This window comes from Xiphias gladius, chromosome 19 (genome assembly GCF_016859285.1).
Source record: "Xiphias gladius isolate SHS-SW01 ecotype Sanya breed wild chromosome 19, ASM1685928v1, whole genome shotgun sequence".
Lineage (NCBI taxonomy): Eukaryota > Metazoa > Chordata > Actinopteri > Istiophoriformes > Xiphiidae > Xiphias > Xiphias gladius.
In genome coordinates, this window is record NC_053418.1 from 24,593,952 (window position 1) to 24,616,469 (window position 22,518).

A 22,518-nucleotide genomic window follows, 5' to 3' on the forward strand; every position below is an offset into this window, starting at 1 on the left:
CATTGGTTGATCATTACCACTGTTACTGCAAGGTAACACTACTCATGGATACCTTATGTTAAGTTTTATGAAGAGACTAACATTTTAATAAGAAGACTGATCTTGTAATAAAAATATAAAGTGTTGCAATTGCAGTATGGCGTATGGCCTATAAACGCCATATGGCTAATGTAGCTTGGTTTATTTCTGGAGCTATTTCAAATCCGTACGTATTACGCTGAATGCAGTATCCAATCGTCTGCTGTTAGAATTTCTTATGTGAGGCAGGAAAGTAGTCCCTGGTGGTGATGGATGATTTTAGCCATGCTAGTGGTGTGGCCCTAAAGGTGGTTGGTCGGTCGGTCACGATTTTGTTCTGACTTAAATATTTTAACAATTATTTGATGGATTGCCATGAAATTTGATTCAGAAATTCTTGTTCCCCTCAGGATGGAGTGTAGTAACTCAGTACCTTGTTTTATGACCAAATACTTGTAAAACATATGACATTACCATCGACCTTAGCCTTACTCTGTGTTTAGTGCTAATTAGCTAATGTAACCATGCATGACATTGTGAACACGGTAAATCGGCATGTTAGCATTGTTATTGTGAGCATGTTAACATGCTAACATTAGCATTTAGGTCAAAGCACCACTGTGCTTCAGTACAGTCTCACACAACCCCTGGCATGGCTGTAAACTCTAAGTCGTGTTATATCATATGTTCTGCACTATTTGACCAGTCTCCTTCTCATCAAAAGCTGTCCTTGTGCACTCTGAAGTCTGTTTCTGAAGTCTTGAGGGACAGGTGCATCAGGGATCTACTTTCAATGCAAAAGATAAGAAAAGGGCCAGCACACCGCCCAAAGCTCAAAGCAAGAACATTTTATTAAAAAGAAAATGTTTAAATCTGTCAAAGATCAGAATAGGTTGACCTAAGGAAGACTTCTGTCAGACTGAAACGTCTGTATAATAACAATGTTCTGCTTGCATTCAGACATTCTACATTATACTGGACCTTTTCATACCAATCTCAATTTAATAAGGTCCTAAGATATACAACCCAGTTTCTGATCTAATTTGAAGAAAAACTCTGAAATACAGCCAACATTACATATGGAAATGATTAAGTCATATTGTCCCTAACTTTTTGGTTGTTTCCTGTTACTAATTTTGCATTATTTTGTCCCCTTTCTCTGCTTTGTCTATCAGGGTTGGCTTTTGTTTTTTGGAATGTGTCTGTTGGGACCAGAGGAGCACATCAAGAAGGAAGGAGAGGACAAAAATACTTTGTTTTGCCCCACTGTGTACAGATCACTGAGAGAGATGTAAAATATCAAATATGGTCCCAACATTGAAGAGGTACTCAGCCATCAGCACTCCATCCTAGTGTTGCATGATCCTCTGCAAGTGGACAGTACATCTTTGATATGATCATCCTTGTACAAGTGCATCATTTTGATCGATTATCTTTGGACTTTTACAGACACTAATGTTGTGGAACACTAATGCTCTCTTTGGAAAAAAAAAAAAAAAGTCTGATTTTATGGTTCAAGGGTTGTACAGGAATTCATGGCTGCATTTCAACATGTTTACTTTTTCTGTGCCTCTTCACCTTTTGAATAAGCCAAAGTAGACTGCAGTTGCTTTTGTTCTTGTTGAAATACATAAATTAATTTTATTTGATTCCAGATCAATATTTAAATCTCAGCAGTCCGTCCACTTTGTTACACTGAGCTGACATCTGCAATGTTTCTGCATATTTTATCTGCAGCTAAATTGTCCCTCAAGCAAAATACAAAAAAGTCTTGATGCTGACGGACCTCCTGTTTGCTTCCTGTTTACATGTCAGTAATGATTTGCTGGATCCAATTCTTTATGCCCTTTATCAAAGGCTGAATAATGTACCAAAACGTCACCCATTATTTAATTTGTCAGCCCGTGAAAAACCAAATAAGTAGCTGCCGATCAGTGCTAAGAATCGCCCCCTTTATAATATTAATGGCCCTGAAGCAGAAAGCTAAAAACACATTAGCTCTTTACACTGGTACTTGGTTATGTCTTAATATATTTTCCTTTCCAATTTGGCTTTTAATTTAATATAACATGTTGCTAAAACTAAAAAATATAGGAAAACAGGACTCAAGCTTGAAAAAAATGCATGTGTAATGCACTTTATGTGCATTTCCTCAGTTCTTACCCATTTGTTTGCTCGTAATATTTTCTCTCACACAAGGCTTTAATTTCTGCTGTTTTTCTCACATTATTATTTGTATTATTCTGTTATCATCTGGCTTTTATTTTGCCCCATTTTCGCTGGTCTGTTATTGATATTTTATGTTTGTTTTTAAAGTATGTTAAGTAACTTATTTCACATGTACAAACATGTTGATATTTATTATCATTGTAAATATGTCCTTATTTTTTATATGTGTATATATACACAAATAAAAATAGAGATATACTCAAGGTGTCTGACCTTGTTTGTTAAGAGGAAGTCCACAAATTTTACAAGTAAAGGTCAGTTTAGTAGTTTACTACACAGGAAGCACTCAGCCTATGATATCAGTTGCATAATGTCTTCTATGGCTCTGAAGGAGCTTTGCCAAGTCTGAGAAAAAAAACACTGATGGGAAAAGGGAAATGCTGGATGTTGTGTTTTTGGAGCTTCACTCATTTAGGACATAAAGTCAGCATATCTTGGCCTCTGCTGATTCAATTTTGATTTAATTTTTTAATCTGTATTTTGTCAGTCCCCAAACTTTATGAACATGGAATACTATATTGCTGAAGTGTTCCTTTAGCACATACCTAGAAAGTAACATGCAGGTAAACATTTGACAGTGTTTCTATAGTTTAAGTCAGTGATTCCAAACCAGGGGTACTTGTACCTAAGGGAGTACTTCTGAAACTATGTTAGGAACAAAAATATGTATATCCACATATTTGCGTTTTGAGGTTTATCTTATTAGTAAGTGAGAATAACCATTAAACTACCAGCTACAATATGCTGACACAATTTTGACAAATGCATGTCAGCTGTAACAATTATCACCAAGTGTTGATGATGACATTGCGGAAAAACTAATTAGCAGATGACCAGAGATGTGGAAATAGATTGCAGAGTGCACGATAAATGGTTGAAATGTCCAGCTTCTACCAATCAGAGCGGTAGCAGTACAAATACAAACTTGACAGAGTCTACTGAAAAGAAGAAGACAGAGCAAGAACACTGGCATTTCCAAACAATCTATATGTCATGTATTTAAAAAAAATTGTAACAATATTCACTTTTATGATACTAGATAAATTACAGCAACTTTAAAATTTAATTCAAACCAACACATTTGGGTCATGAAAGATGGTGTTAATGGAGAGACTTGAACTCATCTGACAGGGTTACTGATACATCAAACAAAAAAGGCTGGGAACCACTGATTTAATATATCTTGCTCCATTTATTGATGGCCATTACCCTTTAAACGATGACACTTAGTGAGAATTTAAAGTATAAAGACAAATATTTCTAGTGACAAAATGGGGGCATTGAAGCATAATGAAAAGCATACACATTAAGAGAGTTAAAAAGGGCCTTTGCAAGGAATTATAACTCACAACCTAAAATTTGAAAAATGCCACCAGATGATTAATGTTTAAAGTGTATTCTAACAAAAAATGTGTAGAAAACTGTTATGGTTTCCAAAACTCCATGTATCATTAAATGGATGATTCTGTATTTTGTCAAAAGAAGACTTACAGATTTTTAAATTGTAAAACATTTCATTTTGGACGGGAGCTCAGACACATACAGCGTTATGTCCAAGTGAACATGCAGAGCTATTTGATTTTCCCAGCCTGTGCTGCACGACAATAACTACAACAGTCATCTTCCATCGCCTTACACGGCCTTGCCTGGTGTCAACAGAAGAAGCCACATGCTTCATGTGGTCGACAGTCCCAGCCGTGGAGAGAGGTTCACAGTTGCGTCTGATCTCAGTGCACTCAGCTGTGCCACAGACTCTCAAAACTCACAAAAGGAGGAACTCTGTGTGTGTTTGGGATTGTGAGTGTGTGTGTGTGTGGCTAGGGTCTACTGAGTTCATCCACCTGTTGGGGCTGATTGATTTTCAGTCCCACAGAGAAATTTGAAAGTGATGTCACACCCCTGTAAGCCATATGAAAATACAGTATTTAGGGTTGAATACTTTTTAATTGCTTTTCTTCATGTGACATTCATTTTGTTTTGTTAGTGGCTATTTGGCCTATAACCAACTGAACATCAAAGCTTATTCCCCTTTTCATTTACCACAACCTCCTCATTAAAATCCATAAAGAAAAGCAAGTAAATAGATACTAAGTTCCTATTCCCAGCTGTTGTGACCCAAAACCCACATCTCTGTTATGTGTGTTGAAAAGCCATAGGCTAAGTACAGTACAGTATGTCACATTACATAACCTCCAACAAGAAAATGCTGATAGCTACCTGTCTGGCTGACTGATTGGGGGAGTTTTTTTTTTTTTTTTTTTAACTTTGAGCATCAGGTCAGCTATGAACCAACAGACTGAGAGAGAGACGCCGTCAAGCTCCAGCTGTTTGGTTTCAAGGCAGCAGATGGGGCCCTGTAGTCGATGGGAGCAACTTCCTGTCCAGCTGGATCACTGTAAGAAAAAAAAGCAAAGAAAAAAAATTGTTTTTAAATTTAACCCAATTACATCATAGTGATTGATTTTGCTTGCTTTTTCCTAACATGGATCTGGACCATGGATCAGTGTTTGCTCAATATCAGTTTAACTTAATGGGGAACATCAAGAAATCAGTCAAGCCTGTAAATTTTTATTGATGTGCAAAGGGTTTTGTTGTTTGTTTTTGTTTTGTTTTGTTTTGTTTTGTTTTGTTTTGTTTTGTTTTGTTTTGTTTTGTTTTGTTTTGTTTTGTTTGTTTTGTTTTTTGTACATGTCAGACCACACTTCGTCAACCTGCTTCTCTAATGTAATAATCTTGTTGATAACAAGAACATAAAACGGGTACAGTGACATCCATCCCTCAATCCATCCATCCATCTATCTGTCTGTCTATATCCTGCTTTGACTTTGGTAGGGCACGGGGTGTCTTGTCTGGTGTTTCTATTGGCCAATTCATATTAAACTAGTTCCGGCCATGGTCCCGGCCCCTTTCAAGCCTTTAAAAATACGGAAGTTAGTTCCTCCGAACGATACAGTTTCCCAGTTATTACCGACGTTTCTAACAACACACGTCGTTATTATTCAAAATTTAACATGTGTAAATAAGATTACATAGTACACGGAGTGTTTTGAAATTATACAAGTGTTTACGAGTGTAGCAGAGTTTTCCGCGGAGGAATCCGTACGCTGCCGCCACTCCACTCTGGCGTGGAGCGTAATTTGAATCGTTCTCTGCTGCTTTTTTTTTTTTATCGTTTCTGTTTTGTAGGAACATCTGTTGAGATATAATTGGCCTTTTATGACATCGTAGTTTATATGTGTTTTTATATGTATTTTAACAGCAGAAACCCTTATGATTCACGTTAAATTGACAAGGTAAGTGTTTTACTTGCTGTCACGTCATTATCTTCCACACTGCTCTTGCTGCTGTTAGCTAACGTCCCGTATGGAGACACTAGCATTAAACAACAGTTAGCTTTAGTTTTATGTTTCCCAGCCTGTCGGCGATAGTAACGTCCCCGTCATGTGTCTACTGTAGCTGTTAAACTGGCACCGAGTCATTCAATTCATTATTCATTCAATAAACGCATTTATTATAAAGCACATTGGGGGAGTTTTGGGTTTACTTGATATTGTCGTGTTCCCTTATGTTAACGGCGGTAGTAAGCCAAAGTTATTACTGTCCAGCTGAACTGAAATGGACGTTACTTTTTGTAACGCTATGCACTCTGGCATGAGGTTTTGTTCGTACAAAATGTTGGGTTCACATTGCTGTTCGCTGTGATGGGCCTACAAGCATGAATCGTATTGGAGCAATATACTGTGGAAATACAAGTGGCTGCCTAGTCCCCTGTTGTCAGGCATCTTAAGTTTCACCTAGTAACTACTGCTGGCACTGTGCATGTCCCTGTGGTTCAGCTGCTCTTGACTTATAAGAGCTACTCAAATTGTCTATGCAGATGGCTACCATAGAGATGAACACTGCTGGCACTGAAGGAGATCCGAAGAAGAAGATGCTGTCCCCCGCAGAAGAGGATGTCCCTCCTGTTTTAAATGGCACCCCAGCCCCCCTGAATTTCTCTGAGCTCACGCCTTGTCAGTTTGGCATCTCAGTCCAGAGTTTTACCCCAGCAGCATCATCAAACCGCAAAGGTGAGAGGACTGGTCCTTATTTGATGCTAATTAGCATTGCCTTCCATACACAGAAGTGTTTGCTTTGTACTGATTCTGCTGTGTTCAGCCACCACAGGAAGAGACCATGAGAACAGCTGTAGAAATACTGTAGGGTTTATTATAATCTCTAATATTAGGACATCAACTATTCAAAAGGAAATGTGAGCATATTAAACCATACTGCAGTCACAGTTGTGACTAAAACGATAACAGTTTTAATCTTCAGCACCACTGATGCATAAAATCAGAGACCCAAAAAAGTCAAGGGGAAGTTTATATTTCCCGTATATTGCACCAGTTGAGTGTTACTGAAGTAGCATTCTTCTACCTTTTGCTTTAGATAAGTCTCGTCTAGCACAAATAAAGGCAAGGCGGCGATCCAGCATTGGTGTCCGGGGCTCCCCAGAGACAAACTCCCTCATCCGTTTCATGGCGCAACAGAGGATGAAGACTCCAACAACCCACCAAACTCCAGAGGTGAGATGCTTCTCAGGATACAGTTGAGCAAATCTTGCACCCCTGTCACATCATGTCAGACTGTGAGTCAGTGTTCAGCTTAGTGTGGCATTTGGTCAGCTGTGTGATCAATGTTGAAACCTGCATACTGTGCGGCATACTTTTTGTGTTTTTCTTCAACTGACAGGGACTGTCACTGCCACAACCATATATAAAGTGACATGAAAAAGTTTGGGCACCCCTGGTCAAAATTTCTGTTAATGTGAAGAGGTAGATGAGTAGAAGATTTCCAAAATGCACAAAGTCAAAGATGAAATGTTCTTTTCAACATTTTAAGCAAGATTAGTGTATAAAATAGTGAAAAAAGGAAAGGAGCACCGTACAAAAGTTTGGGCACCCCAAGAGATTTGAGCTCTCAGATAACTTAAGCTCTTAGACCTTAATTAGCTATGGGCTGTGGCTTGTTCACAATTATTGTTAGGAAATGCCAAGTGATGCAAATTTCAAAGCTTTAGAAATACTCACAACAATCAGCAGCCATGGGCTCCCCTAAGTAGCTGCCTAGCACTCTGAAAATTAAAATAATTAATCCCACAAAGCAGGCGGCGGCCATAAGAAGATAGTAAAGTGTTTTCAGGTAGCTGTTTCCTCAGTTCGTAATGTAATTAAGAAGAGGCAGTTAACAGGAACGGTAAAGGTCAAGTTGAGGTCTTGAAGTACAAGAAAACTTTCCGAGAGAAGAGCTCGTAGGATTGCTAGAAAGGCAAATCAAAACGCCCGTTTGACTGCAAAAGACTTTAAAGAGGATTTAGCGGACCCTGGAATGGGGGTGAACTGTTCTACTGTGCAACAACACTTGTACAAATATGACCTTCATGGAAGAGTCATCTAAAAAGAAAAAGGGGTGCAGAATTTCATGAAAAGAAATTGTTAAGCACAGGGGTGGATCGCTCACACTTTGGGCTTGTGTTGCCGCCAGTGGCGCGGGGAACATCTCACTGGTAGAGGGAAGAATGGATTCAGTTAAATACCAACAAATTCTGGGATCAAACATCCCACTGTCTTTAAAAAGGCAGAAGAAGAAAAGAGCATGGCTTCTACAACAGGATAATGATCCTAGAAAAAACCTCAAAATCCACAATGGACTACCTCAAGAAGAACAAGCTGAAGGTTTTGCCATGACCCTCACAGTCCCCCGACATCATGGAAAATCTGTGTATAGACCTCAAAAGAGCAGTGCATGCAAGACGACCCAAGAATCTCACAGAACTAGAAGCCTTTTGTAAGGAAGAATGAGGGAAAATCCTTCAAACAAGACCTGAAAGACTTGAAGCTGCTACAAGAAGCATTATCAAACTGTGATACTTGCCAAAGGGGGTGTTACTAAGTACTGACCATGCAGGGTGACCAAACCTTTGTTTTGTCTTTTCCTTTTTTATTTTAAAACTGAAAAGGTTTTTTAACAGTTATCTTGATTAAAAGATTAAACAAATGTGTCATCTTTAACTTTATTCCTTTTGAAAATCCGGTCATCTGTTACTCACTTAACTATTCACAGTAACAGAAATTTTTACCAGGGGAGCCCTAACTTTTTCATGCCACTGTAATTCTACATGCAAACATATCGACATGTGTCCACTCTCATTCAAAACTTGCTTTCAACAAAACGTCCTCTGGCCTATTCACTCCAGCCTCACCAGGTGACTATAGATGCTCAGCTCGGCCCATTGGATCCAGCACCAAATTCTCACACGTTATTTATGCACAGGCACACAGTGAGATATTGAGCTTTTTAAAGCCTATTTAACCTAACAATTATTAAATAAATATTTACTGTGAAATGTGCACGGGTTCCTGTCTGTCTGCAATGCATGTTTGATAATAATTTATAAAAAAGAGTAATTTGCTTTGTGTAAACAAACCCCCAAGTAATGACTTGCTATTTCACATCAGGTAAATGTAATTGCATAAGTTTGGTCACTTTCCAAGTTCTGACCAATTCAAACAGCCTGCGTCTTGGTGGAGAAATCTTAAGTTCCATTTGATTTTTATCTCATATGATCCTTGTTGAAGTAGGAATATTATAGATAATACAATAGAATAGTTAGTATTACTCAAAGAAAACAGTGTGCATTGCTTTCAAGAAAGCAGAGGCCTCCCTGGCTTCTCTATATTTAAAATACTAGTGTGAGGGAAGACACAGGATGAAACAAATACTTGATATTGTCTTCCACAAAACAAGCCTTGACAAGATCAATGTGAAGAGGGAGGTCAAACCATGTCAAAGTGTAATAACGCCTGAACCCTCGTTTCTCCTGCCATGTTGAATACATTAACATAGAAAGTAAAGTAAAGCAACAGCCCATAGAGAAATCATTAAAGTGATGCGTTACCCAATGTTTAATTCTCAGACTCACATTCTTGAGCCCTGAGAGGTTATTACAAATTATTTGTTTTCATGTTGACAGAGAAATGTCAGTCAAAGTGTACTTCAATAGTAGCAAGTCTCTGTGGGTTAAAAAAAAAATGAACAGCAAAGTCCTTATAACGTCTCTGATAACAGCCATTGACACTTTTCAAATCACGTCTGTACTATAACCCACTTCTGCTGTCTATCCTTATTCTTGATGTGTTCCAAACCAAAATATGCTTTAGCTTTTTTTAAACGTCTTTTAGTTGGACTAAGGATAGACATCCTCTTTTTTTTAAATGTTTTCTGATGCTGTAAGGTTTTTTTACACCAATATTTTTTGTCATTGCAGTATTACGATGGCTTCCATTCTGAATTATGGTCAGTTAAGAAACACAGTACTTTTGGATAATACGAATTTAGCTGTAATTTATAGGGAGGTATTTATAGGATATCTGTCCCAGCTCACTCATTGCTGAAGATAGCATGTTTCTGACCAATAAAGGACAGAAGGTGGGCACTAAAAAGTTTAAGCCAATGAAATGAATCTGCTTACAAGCACAAATGGGTTGTGCTAAGGATTCACATGAAAGGTGTGCATTTAGCCATATGATGACATAGCTATGCATATTTGGAATAAAGTGAGGCTATCGTGGACAGTGGAGAAGTGTATTATGCTGCAGAAGTGGTTTAAGAAATTTCTGTGGACTTTCTGTACTTTTTTCCACAATGAAAACCAATTCTCAAGCCTGCAGGTGGTGAGTCTGATACTAAAGAGAGACTGCACATTTTGGGCCATATTTCACTTGAAGAAAAATATTCTTTTACTTTTGTGTGAATGGTAATGACAGAATATTCTAACGGTGTTAGACGATGCACAGCTTTGCAAACCATAATATTCCTGTATTGTTTGTGTGGAAGGAGTAAGTAATTCAGAAGTCTATGACCTGTCAAGTTGCATCACTGAGCAGATATGTTTGTATTTTCTGTCTCAACTCTCAGCATGTCAGAAGTAGCCCCTTCCTTCCCCGGGTCACCTCCACGCTGAGGCAGAAGATGGCCTCCTTCCAGAGCCTGATGGATGTGGAGGAGAGTGTGGTCTGTGATCCTATGCCAAGGCAGGACAGCAACACTGGAGGATGCATCAAGACAAGAGATTATCTGTCTGGTGAGGCTGCCTTATTGCCACAGGATTAATAGTTTCATCTCTCAAAGAGGATCTATGCCAGTAGGATTTCTTTATGATGTCTGGAGGCACCGTTCAAAAGCAGTGGATTAATTCATAGCACGGTTTAAGCCCGAGTCTGACAACATCTTACAGAAATCATTTCCTATGAGCTTGGTCAGTCTCTAAGATGGGCTGGGTTCTGAGATCTTTGTAGCTGAAGTGAGACGTTTAGGCTTTTTATGTTGTATGTGTGATATTTTATTTTTATTTAACTGAGATGTCCCCGAGTCCCTTTTATTTTTTGTATGTTTATCTAACATTTCTTTTTGATGGGTGGGTTTTTTTTGTTTGTTTGTTTGTTTCTTTTGTTTGTTTGTTTGTTTTTTCCTCTCAGATGGGAACAGCAAGGAGAACCACCCACCAACGATGACACCCACACCCAGAAAGAGGAGGTGCCTGGGCCCCCTTGAAAGCTGTGAGGTGAAGATTAGAGAGGCCAGCGCTCCTATCCTGCCCTTCAATTTGAAGGAGCAGGAGGTACACTCACTCTGACCATGTACTTACTTGACTGCTGTAAATAATTTAACTAAAAGGTTTTACCTCTCTGTACTTGGCTGCCATTGAATCCACCATTATTTTTAACTCCTATGACTGGTAGGTCTCAGTGCTGCACAGGACTTTTTCGACTACAAGCATCCAAAAAGGGAAAAAAAACTACTCTCAAACAAATCAAGTTTGATTTAAGTACTGGGTATTGAGGTTTATTTATTTATTGTTGCATCTTCTTTGTCTTTGGTTTTTGAACTTGGAGCTTTTACTTGTATTTTAGGAATTGCAATATTAGGTTTTAAATATTCTGTATCATTCAAAAAAAAATAATTTACTGTACCCATGAGAGAAGTGTTATTGCTGTTGTGCACTGCGGCAGAATGAAAGCAGTGGGAATTCTTTAATGATGTGCACAGGAGGATAAAGAGCCAGTGATGCAGATTTTGACACAAGTACCACTGCTATCCAGTGAGGCTGTGGAAGAGGCCCAAGCCTTGCTAATTTCCCCACCCCTACATGTTGACTTTGAGATCCAGGCCTGTTCCCCTACTAAGAACCTACAGGTTTGGTCTTAATCCAGACTGCAACACACACACAAGTACACACAAAAAATTAGGTACAAATCACAGAAATTGAAAAGGGGGGAAAAAACACAGCTAAAACCAATAAAGAGCAGTTGTGTAATTGAAAGCACAACCAGACTCAGTAAGAAGCAAACATTTTTAACCTGAAAATGTGAAGTGAGGTGAAGTTGTATTTCTAATGTTAAAAAAACAAGAACACAATTTTCTGAATGGAACATGTAACTTCCGTCACAATGTGGTGCCAAGCAGCAATCAAATGCATTTCAACTGCGGCCCCAAAGCAGGTGATAACAGGGCAGACCTACAATATTGTTGCTGTGCTTGAGAGCAGAGCCAAACTGTGACCATTTCCTCCCTTAACCAAGAGCTGTCTTACCTGAAAGTGCTCAACGTGCGGTCATGCAAGCAAGAGAGAGCGTAATTTTTAGGTGTTACAAGATTTAGGTACGTTAAGTCCTCTCTGTGGTTTGGGCTGTTTTTTTTCCCCTCTCCTACATTCCTGTTCTTACACTCATCTAAAATATAACAGCCTCAGTTTTCTGATCTGCTTTTGTATGGCCATATAGGAGCTGCACTGGTGTGCTAAGAGAACATGTCCTGTGCTTGATACATTTTGTAAACACATTTTTCCACCCGAGGACCACTGGTGAACTTTTATTATGAAGCAGCTGTAGGAAAGGCAGTTTATTTGTCATTGAGGTCAGCACTGACTGCTGTGCAGTAAAAAATGGTCTACACAACAAAATGTTTCAATTTTAAACAGGTGCACTTCCTTTGAGTGATTTGGGACTTTGGTTGGTGAAATTAACTTATGAACTGAGAAAGCAAAACTACAAAAACAAACTATACTATGCCATAGTATTGAGAATGTGTGTTTTTGGACTACCATAATCTCAGTTCATAAGATTGATATTTTCAGCAATTCTTTTGTCAGCAGATTAGTTTTAAAGAAATAGTTTCACGTTTTGGGAAATACACTTCTTCGAAACTTGGAGACATGGCTAGCCTGGCTCTGTTATTAAAATCAGCCTACCAGCACCTCTAAAGCTGAGTAATTAATACATTATATCTTTTTTTATTTAATCCACAGGGCTTTTAAAAATAACAGTTTCTGGTTTTTCAGGGAGTTCACATGCTACAACGTTTTCTTCACCAGTCACAGTAATTTCCTGTAAGAAAAATGAATAAGTGCAGTTCCCAAAATGTGGAACCTTACCTTTTAAATATTGCAAAGGATGAAATGTAACAGAAAACATCTGTAGTGAACCTCATTAGATGAACAAACTAAACAGGCGATTAAGATAATTTCATGCAGTATGCTTTCAGATTCTGTGTACAAAAATTGATGCTAGGATCAGATATATTTCAGTAACACTTACTTAACAACGTGTTTTGTGAAGCTCCTCAAACTACAGTCCAACAGAATGGTGGCTCTTATGTATTCTCTCTCAACAGGATGGTGTCTTTGAACTCCAAAGCCCCAGCCGACCACCGCCTGATGATCCTGCAGCGGCTTCACCAGCTCTTCCTGGTTCCCCCTCCCACATCCCCTCCCTTCCTTCTCTGCTGGAGATGAAGCCCCCAGGTAAACATGCACTGCTCTTTGTGGCCATGCTAATGTAACTGGCCTTTTATCTTGGATTATCCTGGCATTTGAGACTAAGCTTGATGCAGTGTATCTAGGCTCCATACCAGGAGAGTGTCCGAGCTGTATTTTCAGAGAGGAAATTCATCTTTATTAACAGCCCTTTGAGTGTCCTATGTTGGAAGACCATGATTGTTTACAAGGTAAGTGTTATTGGGGATCACACTCACTAGCACTGTACTTGGATCAGCAAATTTACCTGTCCCAATATTGATAACAAAGACATGACCATGGCCCAGGAAAGAAAATTAAAGCAGTGTGAAAATGCTGCAACTTCTTTTTTTATAGAGACAGCGTCTACTTCATTATATGCAGGTAAATCTCTCAGATACAGTTAAATATAGTGTATTATAACTTAAGTTGAGCTTTAAAATTCTGGATTGTCATACAAAATACCTTCAAATAGATCAATTGTTGTTTTCTTTTTTCTTGTACTATTTTCTTGTCTAATGGGCATGGAAGTATCTGAAAACCTTAGCTCTGTGCTCATTAAACTTGCAGGCACTCTGAACTATAAATCCATTGGTAATAAGCCTGTTTTGTTGGATTTTATTTCATGAGATGTTATACCCAGCTATTTTAACTATTCATAATACACCAAAAACCATGTCTGCAGTCTTAAGAAGCCGTGCTTTCTGCCTCTTCATACACTGTGTAATACCGGGAGCAAAAATAAGTGGCTTAGCTGTGCATTCAAGATTTTACTTTCTGGGCAGGAGAGGATGACTTCACTGGGATGTCCGCGGTTCAGAAGAAAAAGAAGGTGCGCTTTGGAGGTCCGCTCTCCCCAGAGTTCTTTGATAAGAACCTGCCCCCCAGCACCCCATTACAGAAGGGGGGCACACCGGCCCGAGCACCCACACCAGGTGGGAGCTTACAGCTGCGCTCAGTGTTGAAGACGCCACAGAGGAATGAATCCCAGACACCACAAGCTCAGCGAGACCTCAGCAGCCCCACTATGTTTGGTGCCTCGCCTACACTTGCGATGCCTCGCAACTGCAGAATGCAGTCGGTGGGAGAGGACAGTGAAAAGGATGGAAAGGTAGACAGGATGCCAGGATTGTTTTGATTGTACATGTCATAAAATAATAATTACAAAATTGAAAGGTTACACTGAGATAACCTGGATAATAAGGTTGCACACAGCCACAAACATCCAGGACATTAGCACCATTTTGATTTTTATTATTAGTTCTGACGCATGTAAATGTCTTACATGTGGTTTTTGTCTTGCCAAGGCTGTTTTTGTTTTTTGTTTTTTTTTCTCATGGTATATGTGTATGTTATAATTGAATATAAAGTATGTACAAGTTGTGTTGTTGATAATTGTATATTACTCAGAAGAACCAGGATATGACCCACTATCTCGTCTAGATTGTACATGTTAAATTCATCACTAAGCAGCATTGTTTTTCTTTATTTTCTGGTCCTAGATTGTTTTCCATTCAATGGAGGAGATTGACTCTGCAGCGACGATTGATACAGGTTGATTACAGTTTCACCCTGAGAGTTACAGTTTGTTGTATCTAGTAGAATTTGATTAAACTCTTGTTTGTATGATAACAGCTCTTTCCAAATGTTAAAATTTCAGAATATACGTGGGACTCCCAGCCGTTGAATTTAAACACTGCTTTCCATGAGGAGTCTCTTTCGCAGATAGTGACAGGTGAACTGCCATCATAATTCTCCATTTTTTTCCTTTCATTGTCACTTAACTTTATGTCTTCATTCCCCTCTTCTCTGCCTTCTCCTGTCTCCTGAAAAATCCAGGAGGGTCAAGCTGTAAAACTTATCAGAAATGAAATTCAGCTTTGTTGTGTGTAGCTCAAACAGCTCAGGTTTTTCATTTAGTGTTCAGCTTTTCAGGGAGGTCACATGATAAACATGTTAAACCACACTTTTCAAGTATTGAAGACAGTACAGTACCCTTTTTCATTTGGATTCAGCCATATCAAATTTATGTGACACTTAGTTTTCTCTTAATTATAGTTTTCCATGCTAACCCAAAGAATCAGTAAGAATATTACCTACAGCTCAAGTCACAGACAGTTGTCATTTCAGATGTAATATTTTTCCTCAGAGTCTGAGACTAAACCCAGCACAACCTCCAAGATGGATGTCCTGGGTGAGCTTGCATCCTTGCCAGAGAAGGAGAAGCAACTTGAAGCAGTTGTTGAAGCTCCAACTCCAGTCAGATCGAACAGTAGAAGGAAAAAGGTCTGTCGTCATTACAGCTTTTTAATTTATTTTCTTAATTCATTGATAAAAAATAATTCATTGTGGGAACATAAGATGTATTTTTAGAAACATGCAGCTTCACATTTGCTACAGTTACTGTCTGTTAATATTGCCAAAGTAATTATTACTGTTCTCTATAGAACCTCATACTGGGAAATTTCCATTTTATACATTAAAACTTTGTATGTTCTGTCTTAGCAGCCAGAACCAGTGTGTGAATCTACCAGTGAGGCTCCCGCTCGCTCCAGCAGTCGAAAGAGAAAGGTCTGTTATTACCCCAAACTGCTCTCAGCTTGATCTCACTTGCAGAAATCTCCATTTAGCAAACATTATTGTCTTTCTTAATAATTTAGGGGTCATAACATGCTCCAATCTAATCTACTGTTTAATTCCACTGGATCTGAACTTAATCAAATTCAACTATATCCACTTAATGTGTGTGAGAAAGTGTTGCAGAGACACTCTATATAACATATCCTCATGCCAACTCTGTGCTCCCCCAGCAACCACAGGAGAGCGAACCTGCGAAGAGGTCGACACGCTCTGCTGCCAAGTCAGCCTCTGGGAAGATGAAGGTGAGTTGGCAGAGTCTGCTCCTTTGATTTCTCTTTACACCACTTCAGCGAGGGATCTGCAGACCTGTCTTTCTGGGGGGCTGTCAGGGAGCTGATGGCTGCACAGTCTGACTACAGCTTACTTTTCCTGAGTTAAGGAAAAGATCTGTGTGTGTGTGCATTAATACGCTCCTACACCACCACAGATTTATCATGCTCGCCACATGATCATAAATAATGGGAATTCAATTATGAGATCTTTAAATTAATTCATAAAGTTGTGCCCAATGGTCCCTGGGTTGAGAACCTGCACTGCTGTCACAGATAGCACAAAGCAGTTTGACAAGGCAGACACATTATGACCCATGTAGTCATGTTAAAGGATAAGGTTAGCGATATTTTGTATCGAATATTTTTGTGACTGTCAGCAAATCCTGTGAAAAGACCAAATCCAAAATGTGTGCCCAACTTTTCCACCCTCTCTGTGGCACTCTAAAATAGATGAGTATTGTAGTTTCAACAAAAATTAACTCTGACAGAAGTAAAACAGTGAATTTATTGGGGACTCTTTTCAGAGCTGAATTGATGGTTAAGTCAGTATTTACAGCTCCACAATGGCGTATGTAGGATCCAAGTACCCAAGTTCATCATAATGAGGAACATGTTGCCCAGTACGATGGTTTGGCTCACTCATGTGTTATTGGTAGTTTTTCAACAACGGTGGAGCTCTATGAAATAAGATGAATCAGCCTCTAGATAAACACACAATATTTAATAGTACGATACATTCATTGCTGGTTTTAGTGTTTTTATGGTATTTGTTGTCAATAAGAAAATAAAAAAACAATAATGTCTCCAGACTTACGTTTTAAGCCGATTTGCACAAGATTAATATGTGGTAGTTCGTAGTTGACAGTACATTCCCCAGTGCATCATACAAGTTATTTGAAGGCAATCTGCAGTCTGGATACCTATAGCTGCCTTGACTATGGCTCACATTACAACAGTCAATTTACTGAGCTTTTAGTGTCTACCTCTTCTTACAGCTTTATAGATTTTTGTTTGGGTTTTTTTTCTCGTACATACAGGCTCTCCGTCAGCAGTCTAAATTGGTTCCTATACATCAGATTCATGAATCAACGTTGGTTTGGTTGCAGAGCTGATTAAATATAATCAAAGCAAAGAAGTCATTCAGGCGAGACCATAATTATTAGAGGACGAACCAAAAAGGAGAAATTTCCCAGTAATGTGTGTGTTAGTCACCCTAGCTCCCATAGAGAAGTAAATCCCTTAAATAAAATATTGTTTTATCTGTAATTCATTTGTATGTTGTATTTTTATTTTAGTGTGCTGTTTATTTTACTTTTGTATTATTAATGTGATATTTCATAAATAAATAATTATTTATAATGTATTCCGTCCCAGCCTGTGACACAGCACCTACACCAACCAAAACTCTCCACTCTCCACCATTTGTTGAGGATGATATCAAATGCCCTTAAAAAAACCCAATCAATTCAGTATAATCATATTCATTGATAACCAGTGTAGTATTGATTTAGATGTACAAAACATACTAGTAGGAAGAGTAGAGACCTGCTCATGACACAGATTGTTTTCCCACAGATGACTTCCGCAACAATGCGTCGGTGGAACAGGGACGTGGACCGCTCCCTGTATGGCTCTCGGGAATTTGCCTCCAAGAACCCCACCCTGAGTCCCATCACTGAGAGGCTGTCCTTCATCAGTCAGTCTCCAGCAGCACAGCAGACTCCCTCCACGAGCTGCACAGGACATGAAGGCAATAACCAATCTTGTCCTAGAGTTTTAAAAGCAATAGTTAACTATGGATTTTGTTATTTTACTGTCGGGTGGAAAAAACTTTGTAATCCCTGTTGTTTTTGTTTTCGTTTTTTTTTTTGTTTTTTTTTTGTTTTTTCATATACATTTTTTACAACCTTTCAAAGTCTATGGTTGTCAGTATGTCTCCCATTTCTCCCAACAGCCCCAAACCCAGAGACCCACTTGAACTCTGAGAAGGATAACGACACTCAAGCAATAGGTGACCTCACTGTGACAAATGCTTTGGATAATCTTCCCACCTCCAGTAAAAAAAGCACCACTGGGAAAGGCAGGATGTTCTCAGGGCAGAGGGTCAGAGGGAGAGGACTGAAGAAAAGGAAGGTCAGTGTTGCTGACTGTGACTTGCTCAGTGAGGAGCCTCAGGACCAAACTGGAGGAAAGACAGAGGAGCACTGTGAAGACCAAACCACTACAAACCTTGAGACATCAAGGGAAACCCCACTGAACCAGACTGTCTCTGAACAGGGAGTAATTGACACTGAACTTAATGCCCAGACTTCTGCAGATACACCCAGCACAGACTTAGACGGGAAATCAGAAGGTCATGACGGTCTAAATGTCAGCCCACCCTCAGACAAAGAACTCAACTCTACTTTTAGTCAGGGCAGGAGGAACTCTGTAAACGCGTCAGTCCTACAGGAGCAGGAGGACCAGGTAGAGGAGCACCAAAAGATCCATGAAGTGGAGGAGAACGGACATGGACACCAAGCAGCAAGCCAGATTGAAAACAACAGCAGGTCAAGCTCAAACAGCCAGGAAAAGGAGGAAGTAGCTGAGTTGGACCTTGCCCACTGGCAGGCTGACTTTAATTTTGAAGATGTATTCAAACCGGTCACCACTAGAGGGCAGCGCTCTGTACGCCGCAGCCTGAGGAACCAGGCTGTTTACAGCAACAACAGTGCAGGTCTGGCCTGGCTGCCTCAGACCTCCCCAGAATCCTGTAAAGAGGCCCGCAGGAGGACCCGGGGCCGACGGCTCAGTGCTGCTTTACCTGTCCAACCTTCAATGTCTGAGGAGAAACAAGACAACACTTCATGAAACTTTAAATTGATCACATGGGACACTGTCTGCTTACTTAAAAGGGGATAGCATTGATTATGCATTCATTATACTGTCATACAGACATACCTAACCACGCTGTTTTCGTAAAATTAAATGGAATGACTTTCCAAAACAACGGGCTGATTGTTTTACATTAGCTACAACCTTAATGCTTTTGTTCTGCGTGAACTATATAAGCTGACCAATAATTTGTAGCAAGATTCCTGCCGGTAACCAAGCAAGTCAATACACTCAGAGCCCAGTTATGTCTGCTGACCACCTCCTAATCAATATCCAACCACTCAGCCAGTAATCACAGTGCATCTTCAGTCAACCTCTCCAAAGTCACTGGATCGATCACCTCCAAGATGCTATCTATTTTTTGTGGATAGATGTAGATGGCTGTACTACATTCACCATCTGTCTGTGGTGGGGGGGGCTGGGGTAGTGGAATAATAATGGAGGGAGAGCATGTGCCTTATACACAGAAATAAAATTAATGGGCTAAAATAATTGTTTATTTGTGGCTGCTGGAGTTTGTTTGTTTTTATGTTTTTTGTGATCCAGACTGTTGACATACAGGAATTGTCCAGAAGACGTCCTGTTGCAGTATCTGAGCTTTTACTGGATGGTTTTAATATTCTGTCAGTAATTAATAGTGAGAGCCAGTCAGATTGAATTTGTCTTATACATTGCATCAAATTAAATAATAATAGATGGTGTTCTCGATGAGTTCCCTGAAATGTCAAAGTGTACCAAGCTAGACTCGGATAAAATGCTTTGGTTGCATGTGAAGCCACCCCAGTATAGCAAACTGTCTTCATTTAAACAGATGATTAACTCATTTTGAAGGAATTCATCCAGATTATAAAACCGCCACATCCACAAATGTGATGTTCCAGTTTGTGTTCTCCTCAGTTCAAGTAAAGCAGCTTTCCTTTCACATCAACCACAACCTTTAGCTATAATCACCACATAAATTACCATTCAGATCTACATTTTGAACACAGCCAAATGTCTGGAAGTAAATTGACCTATAACCTCAGATTCCAGCAGTTAGAGAGTCAAATCAGCTCCTCTTTACTAGCTCCATCCATCTGTCTGAGAGGAACGAAGAGAGCAGTCAAATTGAGTTTCAAATTCAGTTCACATAGGAAAATTGGCTTCCAGAATGATGCATGACTGTAATCTATCCATCACTGGGTAATTGACTCCCTCCGTTTACATCAAGTCAGAGTTGCTTGGCTGAAGGACACCAGAGGTTCCTGGCTCCTAGTGTGTGCACCAAGGTCTCCTCTGTATTCCCGTGCAAGACGGATGGACAGCATCACAGACCCAGTAATGTAATACTGTGTTGGCAACGTGGGGCCACGGTGCCATCTGGTGGTGGCTTTCAGGAGATGCACATGACCACTTATCTGTCAACCTGATCAACTCTGATGAGATGAAAGAAGTCACGGGAACTGATTTTATCATAAGAAGAGGAAATAATTTAGTAGATGCACATTCATTTGTGTGAAAGGAGTTTCCTGTTGGATGCTACTGCGGCTTGTGTGTTTGGTTTTTTGTTTTTTTTTTCCACAGCATCATGTGCTCGTGTTATGGCTGTCTTTTCCAGTCTGATTTCAAAACTTGACTGGGAACATCTTAAGTGTGCAGCCAAACTCCTGGGCCTCTACACAAGTGGGTGTGGGCTGTGTTTGCTGTGTGTGAGCGAGCGGGAGTGAGAGAGTGTGTCTGAATGTGTGTATGAGGGGTGTGAAGCCGAGTCCCCTGTCCCTGGAAGACGGGCATAGTGAGGACGGCTTAACACAAGAACAATGGGGTCCTTTGACCAAACCGACGCCCCCAAGACATGTGGCCTCCTATCACCGTGGCAACCCCCCATGGGACAGGGAGCGGGCTGACAGCTGGAGAGGAAGACTTACAAAAATGGAGTCCATTTCTTTCCACTGAAGCTCTCTGGCTCTATATCTTTTCCCTCTTCTCCCTGTCTTCCGCTACTCTAGACCCTTATGAATGTGGGTTACAGCTCATTTTACAGCTGTATGTGATTGACTTTATGGGCTTGTCACACCACCTACAATTCCTCCAGACAAAAAACAGTCAAAGAGACAACAATAAATCAGGTTTTTATGGGCTGTGGCCGCTGTCCGTAATAAGAGAACATTGATCTCATTGACAAATATGGGGCTGAGCCACAAGATTTCACACTCACTGTACACTTGATTTTACGCCTCATTTTAAAACGAATGGGCACTTTCTGTACAGACACAAAGAGGCATAAGAAGTTATTTGTGCTTCCAGATTTAGAGACTTTCGTCTTTCAATTAGTTAATTAGTAGCTGAATGGTATTAAGTTGTCCTGCTGCCCCAGTCTATTCTGTGCTCTGTGCTGTGAGCCCTCTATGACTGATGCTGAGAGGCGCACTCTCTAAACCCTGCACAGCTCTCCTACGGAGCTAAAGCCAGCAGGAGGAGGGCAACAAAACAAAGGCAGGGCAACAACAAGAGACCCTCTGGCTACTCTCAGTTTGGTTTTCTGTCCCAATGTGTCTGCATTCACAGCTATGGCTTTTCTTCAAGCTATGGGTGTTTCATCACTAGAGCGGCAACAAGTAATCATTTTATTATCGACCAATCTCCAGATTATTTTGTCAAATAATCGAATCATTAGGCTATAAAATGTCCCTAAAAAGTGAAAAATATTCACCACAACATCCCTAGTGTCCAAGGTGGTGTCTTCAAATGTGTTGTTTTGCCCAATCAACATTTCAAAATGCAGGTTTTGCCCCTCAAAAAACTCGCACAATTAATTTATTATCAAATAGTTGCCGAATAATTTTCTTTCGATCAACTAATTAACTAATGGACAAATTGTTGTGGCTCCAATTATCACAGACAGTCATTTGTAATAGTTGTTTTCATGCTCATACCGGAAAAGGGCACATATCTAAATTCCAGCTTTAGTTAATTTATCAGGATTGCCAGTCTGGGTGAGTTTTCATTCAGTTAACATCTTCATGGAGAGGGATTCAACCTTATGGCAGCAGCATGGGGAAATTTACACTATGTAAAGGTTTGTTTTTTTGTAAGTTTAATTTTGGGTGTAGTTTAAATCCGGATTCAAAGGTTGGGCTTTTTGAAGTTGCCGCAATGGACATTTTCATTTGCCACCAGTGCTACAAACCTTGAGAGTTGCTGTAAAGAGCTTTGAATAAATGTGTGACGAATTGCTTTTTAATAGCTTTTCTAAATGTGGTACAGTATGTGTGGTATTTAACATTAATACGTTCATATACCATAAACAAGCAAGATTATTGTCAGTTAGACAGGTGGTGTCTGTCCCTGCCGTTGCCTTTTTGTCACAGTAAAGTGGAATTCCACCCATTATACACAGCAAAGTGTGTTTCCAGGTGTTTTCTACTGCTTATGTAAGAAAAAAAGTATAAAGCCTTTTTGTGTCTCCAGATGGACCTGTGTGAAGTCCGACAAATTACCTCAAGTGATGTCACTTGATTCAGTGTTGATTGAGGCTGAAGACTACAAGTCTGACAGTGAAAAAAAAACAGGGGGTGTGGAGTTAGAAAGAACCAGAGTTTACCTGACCATCTCTGCTTCAGGCTAATTAGCTGCTACTAGCATAACACACCCCTGACCAAATGACAGTCA

General features: G+C 39.7%; 2 protein-coding genes across 9 annotated transcripts in view; both read left to right on the forward strand.

Moving 5' to 3' along the window:
- The window catches only part of sema4c (sema domain, immunoglobulin domain (Ig), transmembrane domain (TM) and short cytoplasmic domain, (semaphorin) 4C), a 93,232-nt gene extending 90,935 nt beyond the window's left edge, over positions 1–2,297 (forward strand). For all 3 annotated transcript variants that reach the window (XM_040155960.1, XM_040155962.1, XM_040155961.1), the window contains one exon: positions 1,194–2,297. The gene's annotated coding sequence lies outside the window, so the exon portion shown is untranslated. The remainder of the gene's footprint in view (positions 1–1,193) is intronic.
- Positions 2,298–5,133: 2,836 nt separating this feature from the next.
- On the forward strand, positions 5,134–18,982 carry cdca2 (cell division cycle associated 2). Of its 6 annotated transcripts, none has more exons than XM_040156056.1 (15): positions 5,134–5,540; positions 6,125–6,317; positions 6,679–6,815; positions 10,207–10,372; positions 10,767–10,909; positions 11,338–11,484; positions 12,961–13,090; positions 13,867–14,192; positions 14,584–14,635; positions 14,742–14,816; positions 15,231–15,367; positions 15,587–15,652; positions 15,892–15,963; positions 17,569–17,743; positions 17,948–18,982. In XM_040156056.1, the coding sequence occupies exons 2-15, from the start codon at positions 6,125–6,127 to the stop codon at positions 18,841–18,843; spliced, it is 2,715 nt and encodes a 904-aa protein (XP_040011990.1). In that variant the 5' UTR covers positions 5,134–5,540; the 3' UTR covers positions 18,844–18,982. The 6 variants fall into 6 exon arrangements, with proteins under 6 accessions (XP_040011990.1, XP_040011991.1, XP_040011992.1 ...); XM_040156057.1 differs by having other exon boundaries at positions 15,590–15,652; XM_040156058.1 differs by having other exon boundaries at positions 10,767–10,852.
- Positions 18,983–22,518: the final 3,536 nt, after the last annotated feature.